General features: G+C 38.0%; 1 protein-coding gene across 6 annotated transcripts in view; it reads right to left on the bottom strand.

Moving 5' to 3' along the window:
• Nucleotides 1–15,487, bottom strand: part of CDK6 (cyclin dependent kinase 6) — a 236,180-nt gene that overhangs the window by 60,503 nt on the left and 160,190 nt on the right. For all 6 annotated transcript variants that reach the window (XR_008527105.2, XM_002818213.4, XM_063726082.1 and 3 more), the window contains one exon: nucleotides 6,060–6,169. Coding sequence is in view for 5 of the 6 variants with exons in the window: in XM_002818213.4 (XP_002818259.1) it covers nucleotides 6,060–6,169 (110 nt within the window). In the remaining variant the exon portion in view is untranslated. The remainder of the gene's footprint in view (nucleotides 1–6,059; nucleotides 6,170–15,487) is intronic.

Raw genomic sequence — 15,487 nt, 5'->3', positions numbered from 1 at the left:
TTTAGTATTAAAATACAATTCAATGTGGAGTAAGGATGGGTTACTCTGGATGAAGAATTAAAGGAGAAAGACAAAAAAATGTAGCTCTTACCCATTTTGTAGAATACTTCTGTGGGCCAGTGTGGGCAGTTATTAAACCCAGATAACAGTGACAGATGATATTTAAACTCTCTGGCTCTTTGTCAACCATCTGCCCTATGACTCTCTTTACTGAGTTTATATTTCCTAGGTATTTCATTTTTGAATAGAAGACATGCACCTCTTAATAATATGACAGAGAATTGGCCAATCTTTCCAATACAGGACAGATTCTAAATCAAAGCTATTAAATACATGTATGATTTGCTTCTTGACCCCTCTAAAATATCATTGCTACTATATCACAGTAATACACAAATCATTCCAGAAAAAAATATGGCCTAGTAGGTCAAACAACAGCAATGGCAGAAACCCAGCAGAGTAGAAAAATCAAAGGCAATGGAGTCAGGCAGACATGGGGTCTTGGCTCTGTCATTTGATTGTTGTATACCCATGGGCAAGTTATTCACCCTCCCTGTGGAAGGCTCTAGTTCATTATCTGTAAGCTCTGGAAAGAAGTCTTCAGAATAGGGGTTTAAGCAGATAATGCACATGAAGGTGCATAACCCCCAACCGCCAAGGCATGGGCCTGTCACATGACAAACGGTAACTCCCTTTGCTTCTTTTCTTCTCCCTAGGTTATGGAGGATGGTGAGCCTGGCTGACACATAAATGACTATTCCTCAAAGATTATAAATGAACAACTAGGATGTGACCTCTAAAGAAGGTTGATCTCAACTGCTGGCCTTCCACTGAGAAATCTTCCCTCTCCAAAAACAGACTTGTCATTATACCCACTCACAGTACTCTACACTTCTTCACAGCATTTATCCCAGCTCTGGTTAATTAACTAATTGTGCAGGCAATGAATTTTTTCTCTACTAGGATTTAAGTCACCCCTCTAGAAGTGGGCCTGGTATACAACAGTCACTCCATAAGTTAATTGTAGACTGAATGGAACACTTGTTATAGGGTTTCCAACATGTGACATATTACTGTTGGTGACATGTGAGATGATTTAGGTGATAAACATGCATGAACTTTCTTAATAATTTTAATGGTTATATATTTATTCTAATGTGTATCAGACAAATAAATAACTGGTCAAATCTCTGATTTTTATACACAGCCATGACCCTCATAATAACGTTTTGGTCAACAATGAATGAACCACATATGTGAGGGTGGTCCTAAAAGATTATAATGAAGGTGAATGATTGCTATCTCCTAGCCATCTTAACGTTATTGTAGTGCAGCGCATTACTCACCTCACATGTCTGTGGTGATGCTGGTGTAAACAAACCTATTGCACTGCCAGTCATATTGAAGTATAGCACATATAATTATATACAGTACATAATATTTGCTAATACAAGACTATGTTACTGGTTTATGTATTTACTATATTATATTTTTATCATTATTTAAGAGTGTACTACTACTTATAAAAAGAGAGTTAACTGTACACAGTCTCAGCCAGGCCCTTCACGAGGTATCCTAGAAGAAGGCATTGTTATCACAGGGGATGACAGTTCCATGCATGTTATTGCCCCTGAAGCCCTCCCAGTGGGACAAGAAGTGGACGGGCAAGATAGTGATATTGACCATCCTGATTCTGTGTAGGTTTGGGCTAATCTGTGTGTTTCTTAGTTTTTAACAAAAAAGTTTAAAAAGTAAAAAAATAAAAAATTTAAAAATAAAAAAGCTTATCAAATGAGGATATAAAGAAAATATTTTGTATAGATGTACAATGTGTTTGTGTTTATTTATTTATTTTTTTTAGACACAAGGTTATCTAGGTTAGGGTGTAGTGGCATGATCCTAGCTCACTGTAATCTTGAACTCCTGGGCTCCAGTGATCCTCCCACCTCAGCCTCCTGAGTAGCTAGTACTACAGATGTGTGCTACTATGCTCAGCTAATTTTTTATTTTTTGCAGAGATGGGGGTCTCACTATACTGCCCTGGTTGGTCTTGAACTTCTAAACTCAAGTGATCCTCCTGCCTTGGTTTCCCAAAGTGTTGGGTTACAGTGAGCCACTGCAGCTGGCTTGCTTGTGTTTTAAGATGTGTTATTACAAAAGAATCAAAAAGTTAAAAAATTTAAAAAGTTTTTTTTTTTTTTGAGATAGGGCCTTCTTCTGTTGCCCAGGCTGGAGTGCAGTGGTGTGATCTTGGCTCACTGAAACCTCTGCCTCTCTTGGGCTCCAGCGATCCTCCCAACTCAGTCTTCCAAGTAACTGGAACTACAGGCACGCACCACCATGTCTGGTTAATTTTTGTCTTTTTTGTAGAGACAGGGTTTTGCCATGTTACCCAGGCTGGTCTCGAACTCCAGAGCTCAAGCAATCCACCTGCTTCAGCCTCCCAAAGTGCTGGGATTACAGGCGTGAGCCACTGCACCCGGCCAAAAAATTTAAAAAGTTTATAAAGTAAAACTGTTACAGTAAGCCAAGGTTGTTATTGTTGAAGAAAGAAAAATATTTTTAGATAAATTTAGTGTAGCCTAAGTGTACAGTGTTTATAAAGTCTACAGTAGTGTACAGTAACATCCTAGGCCTTCAATTCACTCACCACTCACTCACTGACTCACCCAGAGCAATTTCCAGTCCTGCAAGCCTTATTCATCATAAGCATTCTATATAGGTATATCATTTTTTATTTTTATACCATATTTCTACTGTATCTTTTCTATGTTTAGATACACAAATACTTACCATTGTGTTACAATTGCCTACGGTAGTCAGTACGATAATATGTCATACAGATTGGCAGCCTAAGAGCAATAAGCTATACCATATAACCTAGGTGTGTAGTAGGCTACACCATCTAGGTTTCTGTAAGCACATTCTACAATGTTCGCAAAATGACAAAACTGTCTAACAATGCATTTCTCAGAACATAACCCCGTCGTTAAGCAACACATGACTGTACTTTTGTTTAGGATGAGGCTAAATAAAAAAGTAAACTGATAGAGAGTAGTAAAAAAAACCTAAGTAAATAATAGTACCAGTCTCATAAGAATATGGCAAAAACAACGAAGGTGATAAAGAAAGGACAAAATTTGGTAACTACTGCCTTAGCATCAAGTGGGTACCCAGAGTTTAGAAGTTCAAGACAACCAGGGCAGCACAGTGAGAACCCCATCTCTACAAAAAATAAAAAATGCTAGGATTCCCTGATTTAGGATTAGCCTAAAGCAATGAATGAGTCTGCTTTAAGAGCCTATGGCTTGTGAAGTCTCAACTGGGTCAATACTGAATCAGGAGTCAAGTCAGAACCAGGTCAAGCTGGTGATGGACCCCAGAACTCATCTGGCATAAGTAAGAAGCATGACACATGGATATCTGGGGGGTATCATAGGAAATACCAAGGACACAGGGTACCCACCCTAGGAGGGATGGTATGATTGGCCTGGATTCACTCTCCTTTCAGCCTTAAAGGCATATGGACCTGGTTTCTGATACTGCTTCCTCCTTCAAGCAATTATTTCTCAACTTACTATTTTTGTGCAAGGCTTCTGGAGAAAGGGTACTTTCTTATGTGCACATCTGAAGTGCCAAAGGATCTCTACCCAATGTCTCACTTTTCCAGCAAACTGAAGCAGACTGTTGCCACTATCATCAAAAGAACCCTCCCCTGAGCCTCCAATATTTGAGTCCTACTTCTCAGTCCCAATGCTGAGATGGAGAGATAAGTATTCCTCTTGTCTTGGATTGGAACATAGAATGAATTTTCCCACAGAAGAAAAAATTTTGATGAATTAGCACAATGGGTGTTTTGTATATGTTCCAGGTAGTAGAGGATTCTGCAAACTAGGCTTGGAATCCAATGACCACTTATCACTTCAGTGGAAAATGCTTTTAGCGCTTTAAAACAAAATTTGTTCCACAAATGGAGATTGCCTATACAGCGAATTCCTTAGTAGTGAATACTTAATTCTACATATATTAAATTTTATCTTTCTTTTAACATCTTAAAAAAATTGACTTTTAGCATCAATCATGACTAGTATTCAAGTCTGTAATTGTTGAAGGACTCTGTCTTTACAGTTGAGACTATTCTAGGCACATAAAGATAATTCCAATAAGCATTTCTGTAATCAACTCTTGGCTGTACCGAGTTATTTCTGCGATGAAGTAGAATGACTGTCTTAACTCCTACTCTGCTCTATTGACAGTAAATTATTCTTGGTTCTAACCATAAGCCTTTAACCCAATGTCTTCCACACTTGTTGGATGAAAAGAATTGCTGAAGGTACTTTCAAAAATAAGAATTCCTGGCCCCAGCCCAGTAATGAATCAGAATCTCAAGGGAGAGGCCTGGGAGCCAGACTTTTAAAGACTGCCCATCCCTGGTCATACTGTCATCCAACCCAGGGGTTCTTATCCTGGAGGCTGTATTAGGATCGGAAGACTTGTTAAAACACAGGTTGCTGGCTCCCAGGCCAAGAACTTCTGAACCAATAGGTCTGGGGTGGGGCCTGAGAATTTGCATTTCCAGCAAGGTGCCTGGTGATGCTGAGGTTCCTGGTTCAGGGACCACACTTTCAAAATCACTAATTTAGCCTGTTTGGCAAACACTGCAGCTGATTTCAATATTACTTTTTCCCTCCCCTCCTTGGGAAAAAAGCAACACCAGAATAGAACTTGCAAACTTCCTTTGGACTCATACCCCTGCTACTTCTTAGCTGCCTAATGTTAGACAAATAAATGTACCACTCCATCTCAGTTTGTTCTTATTGGTAGGACTAAGAAAGGTAGCATAAAAGAAGAGGTTTGACACTATACTTGGCACATGGTATGGCTGCATTAAACATCTGTTTACTCTGATCTCCTTGCGATGATCTCCCATCCTATGAGCCACAGATGAATTTGCTGAGTACTAGCAATAGTTCCAAAAATTTGTTACATGCACAAAACTTTGCTTGATTAAAACCAACCAAACAACAAACAAGCAATGGCTGACCACTTCTTTTCCTTGTGAGCTACCATGGAGCTACATTTTAAAGAAACAATGGGAATATACTGTTTCCTAACTCACCTTTTCCCATGGAAATAAAAATAGCAAAGAAAAAAAAGATTAGATTATGATTAGGTTCTCTGTTTAATTTAGACTAGGCTGAACTTAGTACCCAGGTATGGATTATTTTCCTGGCAGATCTTTATTATATTATTTGGCTATTTCTTGTGACCTGAAAATCAAACAAACGAATCACATGCTTTCTCACAGGGAACTTAGAGGGCATCTAGCGTACACACCAACCCTATGAATGCTACTGAAACATCACCAATGTGTGGAGGTCCAGCCTCTTCTTAGACACACAATGAAAACTCACTATTCTCACAAACCCCAATCCACTCTTCAGATAACTGTCTAATCATTAGATTTCTACCCCTTTTAACAAAAATCTTTCTTTTTGTAATTTCTGTATCCTGGGTCTTGTTTCTGTCCTCTATAGTACCTGAATATATCTAATCTCTCCTGTATATGGCAGCATTTAAAGTGCTCTGAAGTAGCACTGACATCCCCATTGCCTATTCTTTTTCAGACTAAATATTGTTTTTTTCAACTATTCTCACTATCAAAATTCCATCAAAAAAGTTTTCATATACTTAACAGCCTTGGTTCTCCTCCTATGGATAAAGTCCACTTTGAGGATATTTCTTCACTAAAAAAATGCGAAAATATGTGTTATTTTCACCATGTCCTATCATCACCAGTAAAACAACGTAAATTATAAGAACAGTGGGGTGTTCCTTCCCAGGTAGAGTTTCCAGAAGCTGCAAGCTACAGTCATATAAAACAACACTGTAAGCACTGAGAAGGCGGTTTCAGGACAGGCTTGCAAGTGGTAGCCTGGGGTAGACGGATCTGGCCGTCATGACCCCTAATGATAGAAATGCCATGCTGCCACTTAAATTCACAAAGATCCACAGTCTCTTTTCAAGGAAAGCAGAGTGAAACAAAACGTATTTCTTACTTTCTACGAAACATTTCTGCAAATATGCAGCCAACACTCCAGAGATCCACGGGGGTGGCGTAGCTGGACTGGAGCAAGACTTCGGGTGCTCTGTACCACAGCGTGACGACCTGCAATGGCAAGCGGATCCGAGTGTTACTGACGAAGGTGGCTGTTGGCTTAGACTCCTCACTAAACCTGGTGGTTTAATGACAAGATGTAGTTTGGAAAGAACTCCTATAAATCATATAAGGACACTGCGATAGAAGAAATACATAAATAGGACTCATCACTGACAGGCCAGGAAATTACATCATCCCCACAAACTGGGTTCCTACCTCCGACTCTATGTCTAACTAGGATGGCATAATAACATGAGTTTCAGAAAGCAAAGACCAAAAAAATTTTTTTTAAACTTAGAAACTGTTTTTTTTTTTTCTCCCCTTTAAGGGCCTTTAAAAAATAATACATGTAAAACAGGTGATGGCAACAATTACAGCTCAATCCCCAGGCCAGCATTATTGGCAAATTAGAAGATGATGGTATACAGAGTGGTGTAATGGACTTTGGACTTTGGAGACTCAGAAAGGGGGAGGGTAGAGAAAGGGATGAAGGAGAAAAACTACATACTGGGTAAAATGTACACTACTTGGGTGATGGGGGCACTAAAATCTCAGACTTCATCACTATACATTCATCCATGTAACCCAAAACCACTTGTACCCCAAAAGCTGTATATATATATATATATACACACACACACGCACACACACACACACACACATATGAAGATGGTGCCACAGCTGCTGGATGGTGTCCCTGAAGTCTACACAACACCCAGGACATGTCAAAACTGCTCTTACCATGACAGCTCGGGGAATCAAAGTAAAACCCCTCTCCATGCTGCTCTTTTCAGAAAACAAGTAAAAAATGGGGAAGAACTTAAGAGAGAATGTGTAACCCAATTGTTCATATCATGTGTGAAAAAGCCAGGCAGAGGAAGGGATTCCAAAAAGACAAGAAACTCATTTAATACAGAGCAGCGTATAGTAATAGATGAAACAAACACAACAATTTTTCCTGCCAGGTTGAGGGCTGAAGAAAGCATATCATGTTAAGACTGCAGATTTGAGTACATAGGGGGGGTTCAAGTGATTCCTTTGTGGGGGAAGGTGCAGATAGTCTATGGATACCTGGGAGGCGCATTCTTTATTGTCAGATAAGGAATTCAGAATATAAATCTATTATATCAGAATTTTATATTATTCAGATCCCTTTTATCCTTATTGTTTTGCCTAGTTGTATTACTATGGATGTCTATCTAAATTTTCTAAAATTCTGCTTTATATATTTTGATGCTATATTACTTGATGTGCTAAGACTGCAGTAGCAAGTCTCAATAAATGGCAGCTGCCATCAATTTCCTTCTTTCTTTATTTGCACACACTGTTGCTCATATCAAGGGATGGATTTTATTCATCTTCCATTGAATCTGAGTTGGCCTTAGTGACTTACTTGACCTATAGAATATGGTAGAAGTAGTGTCTGAGACTACCAGTGTTAGGTCATAAGAAGCCTGAGCCTAGGCCTTTTCTCTTGAGATGCTACCTCTTGGAACCCAGCTGTCATGCTGTGAGAAGCCCATGAAGATGCCCTGGTTGACAGCCCCAGTTGAGCTCTCAGCTGAAAGCCTGAGAATGAGCCATCTTGGACATTCAAGCCAACTGACCTCCCATATAACTGCAGTCCCAGACAATGTCACACAGAGCAGAACTGCCAGCTGAGTCCGGTCAACTGACAAGATTATGAGTGATAATAAAATGACCATTTTAAGTCTTTAGGTGATTATATGGCAACATCAAATTGGAAAAAGATTCTTGACAGGTCCCCCTCTATATCTCATCTAACATATTTTGCTTTGAATTCACACATGGGTCAAGTTTTGTTTAAGTAATACTGGTTGATATCTAATGGAGGGATGGTTGCGATATAATAGAAATAAAAAACAAAACAAAACACAAAACTGACAATATTGAAACAATGTTACTCAAGTTATCATTTGGCCCCAACATATCTATCAATGCATCACCTCCCAGAGTACTTTCCATCAATGCATCACCTCCCATAGAACTTCCATAGCCTTTATATCCTAGTCACATCTATACTGCACCACTGGTTTTTAACCCTGCCTGCTTATCAAAATCCCCATGGGGTTTTAGAAAAACTTAGGTGTATAGGTCTTATCTTGTGCCACTGAATTAGACTTTCTGTGGGCTGAACTTTTTGGGTTGGAGTTTTCCTCTTTTGTTCCTTCCTTTTTTTTTTCCTTTTGAGATGGAGTCTTGCTCTGTTGCCCAGGCTGGAGTACAGTGGTGCGATCTTGGCTCACTGCAACCTCCGCCTCCTGGGTTCAAGCAATTCTCCTGCCTCAGCCTCCTGAGTAGCTGGGACTACAGGTGCACGCCACCACACCTGGCTAATTTTTTTTGTATTTTAGTAGAGATGGGGTTTCACCATGTTGCCCAGGCTTGTCTCGAACTCCTGAGCTCAGGCAATCCGCCTGCCTCAGCCTCCCAAAGTGATGATTACAGGCGTGAGCCACTGCGCCTCGCCCTTTCTTCTTCTTTTTTGTTTTAAGTTCTTCAACTAATCCTCACCCTTGGCTATGTTTGAACACCACTAGATTATGCAAGCATATCCTATCGCTCTTGTCTCCATGCTTTTGTTTGTATCATTTTCCTAGCCTGGGTAACTCTTCTTTCTCCTCTCCACATATGTAAATTTCACCTATTCTACAAGGCCTAGCCTAGATGTCAGGACCACCCTGATGCAGCACCAGCTGCTATCTGAAAATCATACCTTGTAACATAGCTCATAATACGGTTTGTTCCTGAGGACATGGCCCTGCCTTAATCTATGTTTATATCTGTAAATGCCTATCACAGTACTGTAAACACAACAATAAGGGTTTAACACCTATCAAATTAATCCTTTTAAGGCAATCCTTCCTAGAAAGATAACTGGGCAAAATTCAATGACCTGTCATTTCCAAAAGAGAAGGTATTGTTTTTGCTAAGAAGAGTGTCCAATACTGGGGTCTAGTTTTAGTTACATGACTTATTTCTGCTTTATTAATATTTCTAGCTGGAGGAACACTTCTTTGCTTCCCTGACACACTGTAAACAAAACTGCAGGTGCAAACTGTCCGTAAGGTTCCACTTGAGTGGTTGACAGAAATACACAGATATCATGAGGGCACACATTTATCTTTCTACCTCAATTCAAAATAAAGTCTAGCAACATAAAAAGAAAAGTTTAATCTGAATACAGCCTTATTTTAAGCTGTTCTAAGGAAAATATTATTTCTTTCTGTTTTGTTTTTAGACAGGGTCTTGCTCTGTTGCCCAGATTGGAATGCAGTGGTGCAATCTTGGCTCACTGCAATCTCCGCCTTCCAGGCTGAAGCAAGTCTTGTGTCTCAGCCTCCCAGGTAGCTGGGACTACAGGCACACACCACCACACCTGGCTAATATTTTTGTATTTTTTGTAGAGATAGGGTTTCACCATGTTGGCCAGGCTGGTCATGAACTCCTGGCCTCAGGTGATCTGCCCACCTCGGCCTCCCAACATGCTGAGATTACAGGTGTGAGCCACTGTGCTCAGCAAGAAACTGGTTTCTGATTGATTACCCATCCTAAAAAACTTTAGTAAGGCTGACTGTCTTCATTTTCAATACTTTATTCAGTTATACCTATTATGATAAATAAATGTATAGACAGTCAAAATCATAATATTGATACGTTAGGGAAATTCCCTCTATTCCTTTTAAAATTTAGTTACCACTCAAAATGTAGAATGAATTTTTATCAAATGCTTTTTAAAATGTCTATTAATAATGACCATATAATCATTTGCCTTTATTTTATTAATGACATATTAGTTACATCAACAGATTTCTCAATATTGTAGCATCCTTGCCTTCTTGGAATAAATAATTTCTGATTGTGTATTATTCTTTTAAGACACTCTGAAATTCTATTTGCTAGTATCTATTTAGGATATTGACTTATATTCATAAATGAGGCTGATCTGTAGTTTTCTCTTTTGAGTTAATTTTTCATGTTTTGTTATCAGGGATATTCAAGCTTCCAATCTTTATTATATTCTGGAATAGTACAAATAACAGAAGAATAATCAGTTCCTTGAGGGTCAAACAATCTCGCTCATAGAGCTGTCTGGATCTTTGTTAGCAGTGTGTCTTAACGGTCTTTTGAATTTCTTCTTGGTAATTGGTCTGCTCAGCTTTCAACCTCTTTAGAAGCCAATTTTGGTAATGATAAAGGATTTTCCTACGAACATCCTTAATCTAGATTTAAAAATGTATTGACTTAAATTTGACATAGTATTTCTCATAATCATTTTAATTTCATCTGTTTCCTTGGTTATACTGATTTTCTCTTTCTTAATGTTGTAAGTTTTTGTTTTCTCTTTATATCTGTCAGGTTTGTCAGAAGTTTAGCCATATTATTTATTTAAAAAAACTGACATAATTTTATTTCCATTTTGGGAGGATTATTGTTTTATTTTATAATTTGTTGATTTCTATTTTTATCTTTTAAAATTTTTCCTCCTAATTTCTTTGTTGTTGTTGGGTTTTTTTTTTGAGTTAAAATTTAGCTCATTTCTTTTCAATTTTAATTAATAATAAAATGCTAACTACATATTTGTAGATCAACTTTTCTCATTTTTGCTCATCTTTAAATACTATGTAATTTATCTTTAATTTAGAAAAGTGTTTTAAGATGTCCATATGGTCAGGTTATTTATGGCTATCTTTGAATGGTTGAATTTCTACTTTTATTGAGTTACAACCAGAGACTATAATCTGTACAATTTCTACTCGGTAGGATTTATTGTTGTTTTCTTTACAATGATGTATATACTTGGTTTTTGTTCTGGGAGTGTAATGGAAGTACTCTCTTTGTAAAGTTCTTTATTGATAAGAGTTTGTCTTATATAAATCCTTACTTACATTTTTCTATACTTCATTTGTCAATCTCTAAAAGAGAGTTGAGTTTCTGTTTTTCCTCCCCCAGTGTCTCTTTGTACTTCTGAGGGTTTCTGCCTTATGCACATTGACCTTATGTTTTTGGTAAATAAAATTTACGGTAACAAAAATATTATTAAAATAACAAAAATTGAGATTATGGTAGACATATGACATAAAATAAATACACAATTCATAGTAATTCAGTCACAAAATAAAATGGAAAAAGAAGCCCATTCATACTAGTAACAAAAAAATGTAAAACACTGAGGAATTAAAAGAAATTTACAAGATCCCTACTAAGAAAATGATATACTATTGTTGAAGAACATAAACTAAAAATAAATAAATGGTGATACAGACATGGCTAAGATGGGAAAAGGCCATATTATAAAGATAAGAGTCATCTCTGCATTAACATAAAAATTTAGGATAGTCCAATGATTTGGGGAGAAATTTGACAATAAAGAGCCTTTGTTAGGATAATGCTTAAGAGCCAAAAATAGTCTGAGAAATAGGAATAAGGGGCATTGTCTCTTTGATACCAAAATATACTCTAAGGCATGTTAAGTAGCAAATAAAATCGTAGGTGCTAACAGATCAAGAAAACAAAATGTCCAGAAAGAGACTGATATATTTATGGGGCTTAAAATCCTTATAGGTGGTCAAATTTCAGCTTAGTGGAAAAAAAAATATACTTCGATAATTGAAAGCAAGCCAGGTGGGGTGGCCAGTGCGTTTAGACCCATCTACTCAGGAGGCTGTGATAAGATCACTTGAGCCCAGGAGTTTGAGTCCAACCTGGGCAACATAGGGACACCCTTGTCTCTAAAAAAAAAAAAATTTTTTTGAAATTGAAAGCAAGACAAGTGGCCATTAATTTGGAAGACAATAAGTCTGATCTCTGCTTTATGTAGATAAAATTTCTTTTTTCATACAGATAAAATATAAAAAAAATTCATGGAACATCTAAATGTATGAAGTAGGACTAGAAAAATGTACTAAAAGAAAACAGCAGAGGACCTTGGGACATGAAGGACTTTTTCAGCATGATGGTAAATCTAGAAACCTTAGATGAAGAGTCACAGATCCAGCTATTTAAAATTGAAACCCTCTTCAGCAAAAGACACTATATATAAAGGCTGGGAGAAAACACATATAAAGTCAAAGAATAAACATCCATATTCCACAAAGCACTTGCACAAATCTGTAAGAAATAAAACCATACAACAGAAAAATAGATGAAAGATATAAAAAGACAATTCACAAAGAAAAAAACTATCAAAGATAACCTCATTAAAGAAAGGAGGAAAGAAGGCTGGGCATGGTGGCTCACGCCTGTAATCCTAGCACTTTGGGAGGCCGAGGCGGGTGGATCACGAGAGGAGATCGAGACCATCCTAGCTAACACGGTGAAACCCTGTCTCTACTAAAAATACAAAAATTAGCCAGGCGTGGTGGCAGGCGTCTGCAGTCCCAGCTACTCGGGAGGCTGAGGCAGGAGAATGGCGTGAACCTGGGAGGCAGAACTTGCAGTAAGCCAAGATCGCACCACTGCACTCCAGCCTGGGTGACAGAGTGAGACTCCGTCTCAAAAAATAAATAAATAAAAAAGGAAGGAAGGAAAGAAATAGAAAGAAACCCATTATAATAAAGAGGTATCATTTTTTGCCTGATTTGCGGGAATGAACAGAATGACACTGTTCAGGGTTGGCCATCATATCGAAAAACTGTTTTAAATTGCAATTTAGGCTGGTCTTGGTGGCTCATGCCTGTAATCCCAGTGCCTTGGGAGGCCAAGATGGGAGAATTGCTTGAGTGGAGGAGTTGGAGACCAGCCTGGGCAACATAGTAAAACCTTGTCTCTACAAAAAAAATTTAAAAATTAGCCAAGTGTGGTAGTGCATGCCTGAAGTCCCAGCTACTCAATACTGACATGGGAGGATCGCTTGAGCCTGGCAGTTCGAGGCCGCAGTGAGCCATGATCATGCCACTGTACTGCAGCTGGGGCAACAGAGTGAGACTCTGTCTCAAGTAAGTAAATAAACTAACAAAAAACAAAAACACAAACAAACCCCAAACCCCTGCAAGTTGGCACAGCCTTTTTAGAAGGCTTTTTATAGACAGTATCTATAAAATTAATAGTGCACACACCCCCAACCCAGAGTTCCACTTATGGAAATTTATCTTATAGAAATATTCATACTAGTACACAAAAAGATATTCACAAGGATGTTTACTCCACAATAATTACCCAAAGGGGAATATTATTCAGTCATCAAAAAGAATAAGATAGTTCCCATCTTGCTCATTCCTGTTCACACAGAAAAGATGTCCATGATACAGAAATTAAGTTAATAAATAAGTTTCAGAACTGTGTGAAATATATTCCAATTTCTGTTAAAAGGTTTTGTGTGGGTAGATTATATGTATGAAAAATGAAAATAGAAAAATGCCTGTAAAGACACACAGACATCAAACTTTAAATGGATAATTGCCACAAAAACATGGCAGCATGGAGGGTGGAAAATGGAAAAGAAAAGAGATGCTGGATGGTTATTTCAGGGTCACGAGTTAGTCAGTTGCTGTCAGTAAGCATATGTTACAGCTGAGAAAATTGAATTTCAGAGAGGCTGAGTAATCTGGGCAGAGTCATTAGCTGAGATTTGGAAGAACTGGGATTCTTAACAGGACTGTCTGATTTCAACCCTGTGCCCCTTCTTCAATTTGCAACATAGCACCTTCAACTCAGCACTCCAAACATCCACAAAATAAGGAGCAAAGATACAGGTTGTAATTAAAAAAACAACAGGAAACAATTTTAAATTTATTTGAAATATCTTAATGTAAAAATTTATAACAGCTTACAAATCTCAAAAGCTCAGCTGTCCTTGAGGGTTAAGTGCTTTCCCTAAACATTGTTTAAAAAAAGGGTTTCTGGCAGGGTGCGTTAGCTCACGCCTGTAATCCCAGCACTTTGGGAGGCCAAGGCGGGCAGATCACAAGGTCAGGCGATTGAGACCATTCTGGCTAACACGGTGAAACCCCGTCTCTACTAAAAATATAAAAAAATTAGCCACGCCTGGTGGTGGGCGCTTGTAGTCCCAGCTACTGGGGAGCCTGAGGCAGGAGAATGGGGTGAACCCGGGAGGCGGAGCTTGCAGTGAGCTGAGATCGCGCCACTGCACTCCAGAGCCTGGGCGACAGAGAGACTCCGTCACAAAAAAAAAAGAAAAAAAAAAAAAGCGTTTCCATTACTTTCCAGTTCTCTATATGATATCTACTCATCACTTCACATTTAATAACTTCAATGAAAGCTAAAATTTAAATATCTCATTTTTATCCATAAGATTTTGCTCTAGTCTGTGTAAATCATTGTAACCAAGTGAGAGTGAAATTAGACTAACTTTATGATTACACTCTATTTTAAACCATCAACATCTGTCTAAAGAGATATCATTTTTGGTTCAATCTTTGAGGAATTCAATTCCAAAAGAAAGTATAAATTGTTCAAGACTTACATTTCTAGTTAATTCTCTAACAAAATAACCCCATCAATGACCTGGGCCTACATTTAAAAACAACAAACTACTGGGCCGGGCGTGGTGGCTCATGCCTGTAATCCCAGCACTTTGGGAGGCTGAGGCAGGCGGATCACTTGAGGTCAGGAGTTTGAGACCAGCTTGGGCAGCATAGTGAAACCCTGTCTCTACTAAAAATAAAAAAAAATTAGCCAGGTGTGGTGGCACACGCCTGTAATCCCTGCTAATAGGGAGGCTGAGGCAGGAGAATTGCTTGAACCTGGGAGGTGGAGGTTGCAGTGAGATTGTATCCCTTTAGTTTGGGTGAAAAGCAAGACTGTCTCAAAAAAAAAAGAAAACGAACTACTATATTTTGCAATAGATATAAAAGAATAGCATTTTCTAATCGTTGTTTCCTGGTTTATGTAATATTATTCTATATATCAAGAGAGCATCCCCCGTTTTAATTTGTTAATTTACTTGGCTGTTCTATAATCTCTGAACCACAGTCTTTCAGTCCCTACATTAAGTCACTGTAATTTTAATTATCTCAAATTATGACAACTTCTGTAATTTCATAGGATTTAAAATATCTACTGCAACTAAATCTGGATCCAAGTTTTTGAGAACAAATTGCAACAAATTTTCCTGACAGTAAAATATAAATTCCCTTTGCTTAGACATTATTATACTTCTGTGCCTCTAAAAACGTCTGATGGAAGACTGCTGAACTTAAAACCAGTTTAAGTCATGCATGAGCAGATGCTTATTTTTATTTGAAAGCTTTATAAAGAATGAATAATATCAATAAAATTGTTTCAAGGTTTTAGCGCATGAAAGTTCTCAACAATATAATCAATTCTACCAGAAGTTCTCTCTGT

The sequence above is a fragment of the Pongo abelii genome, chromosome 6 (assembly GCF_028885655.2).
Source record: "Pongo abelii isolate AG06213 chromosome 6, NHGRI_mPonAbe1-v2.0_pri, whole genome shotgun sequence".
In the NCBI taxonomy this organism is placed as follows: Eukaryota; Metazoa; Chordata; class Mammalia; order Primates; family Hominidae; genus Pongo; species Pongo abelii.
Note: the sequence above shows the minus strand (reverse complement) of the source record. Positions and strands in the feature narration are given on the sequence as shown.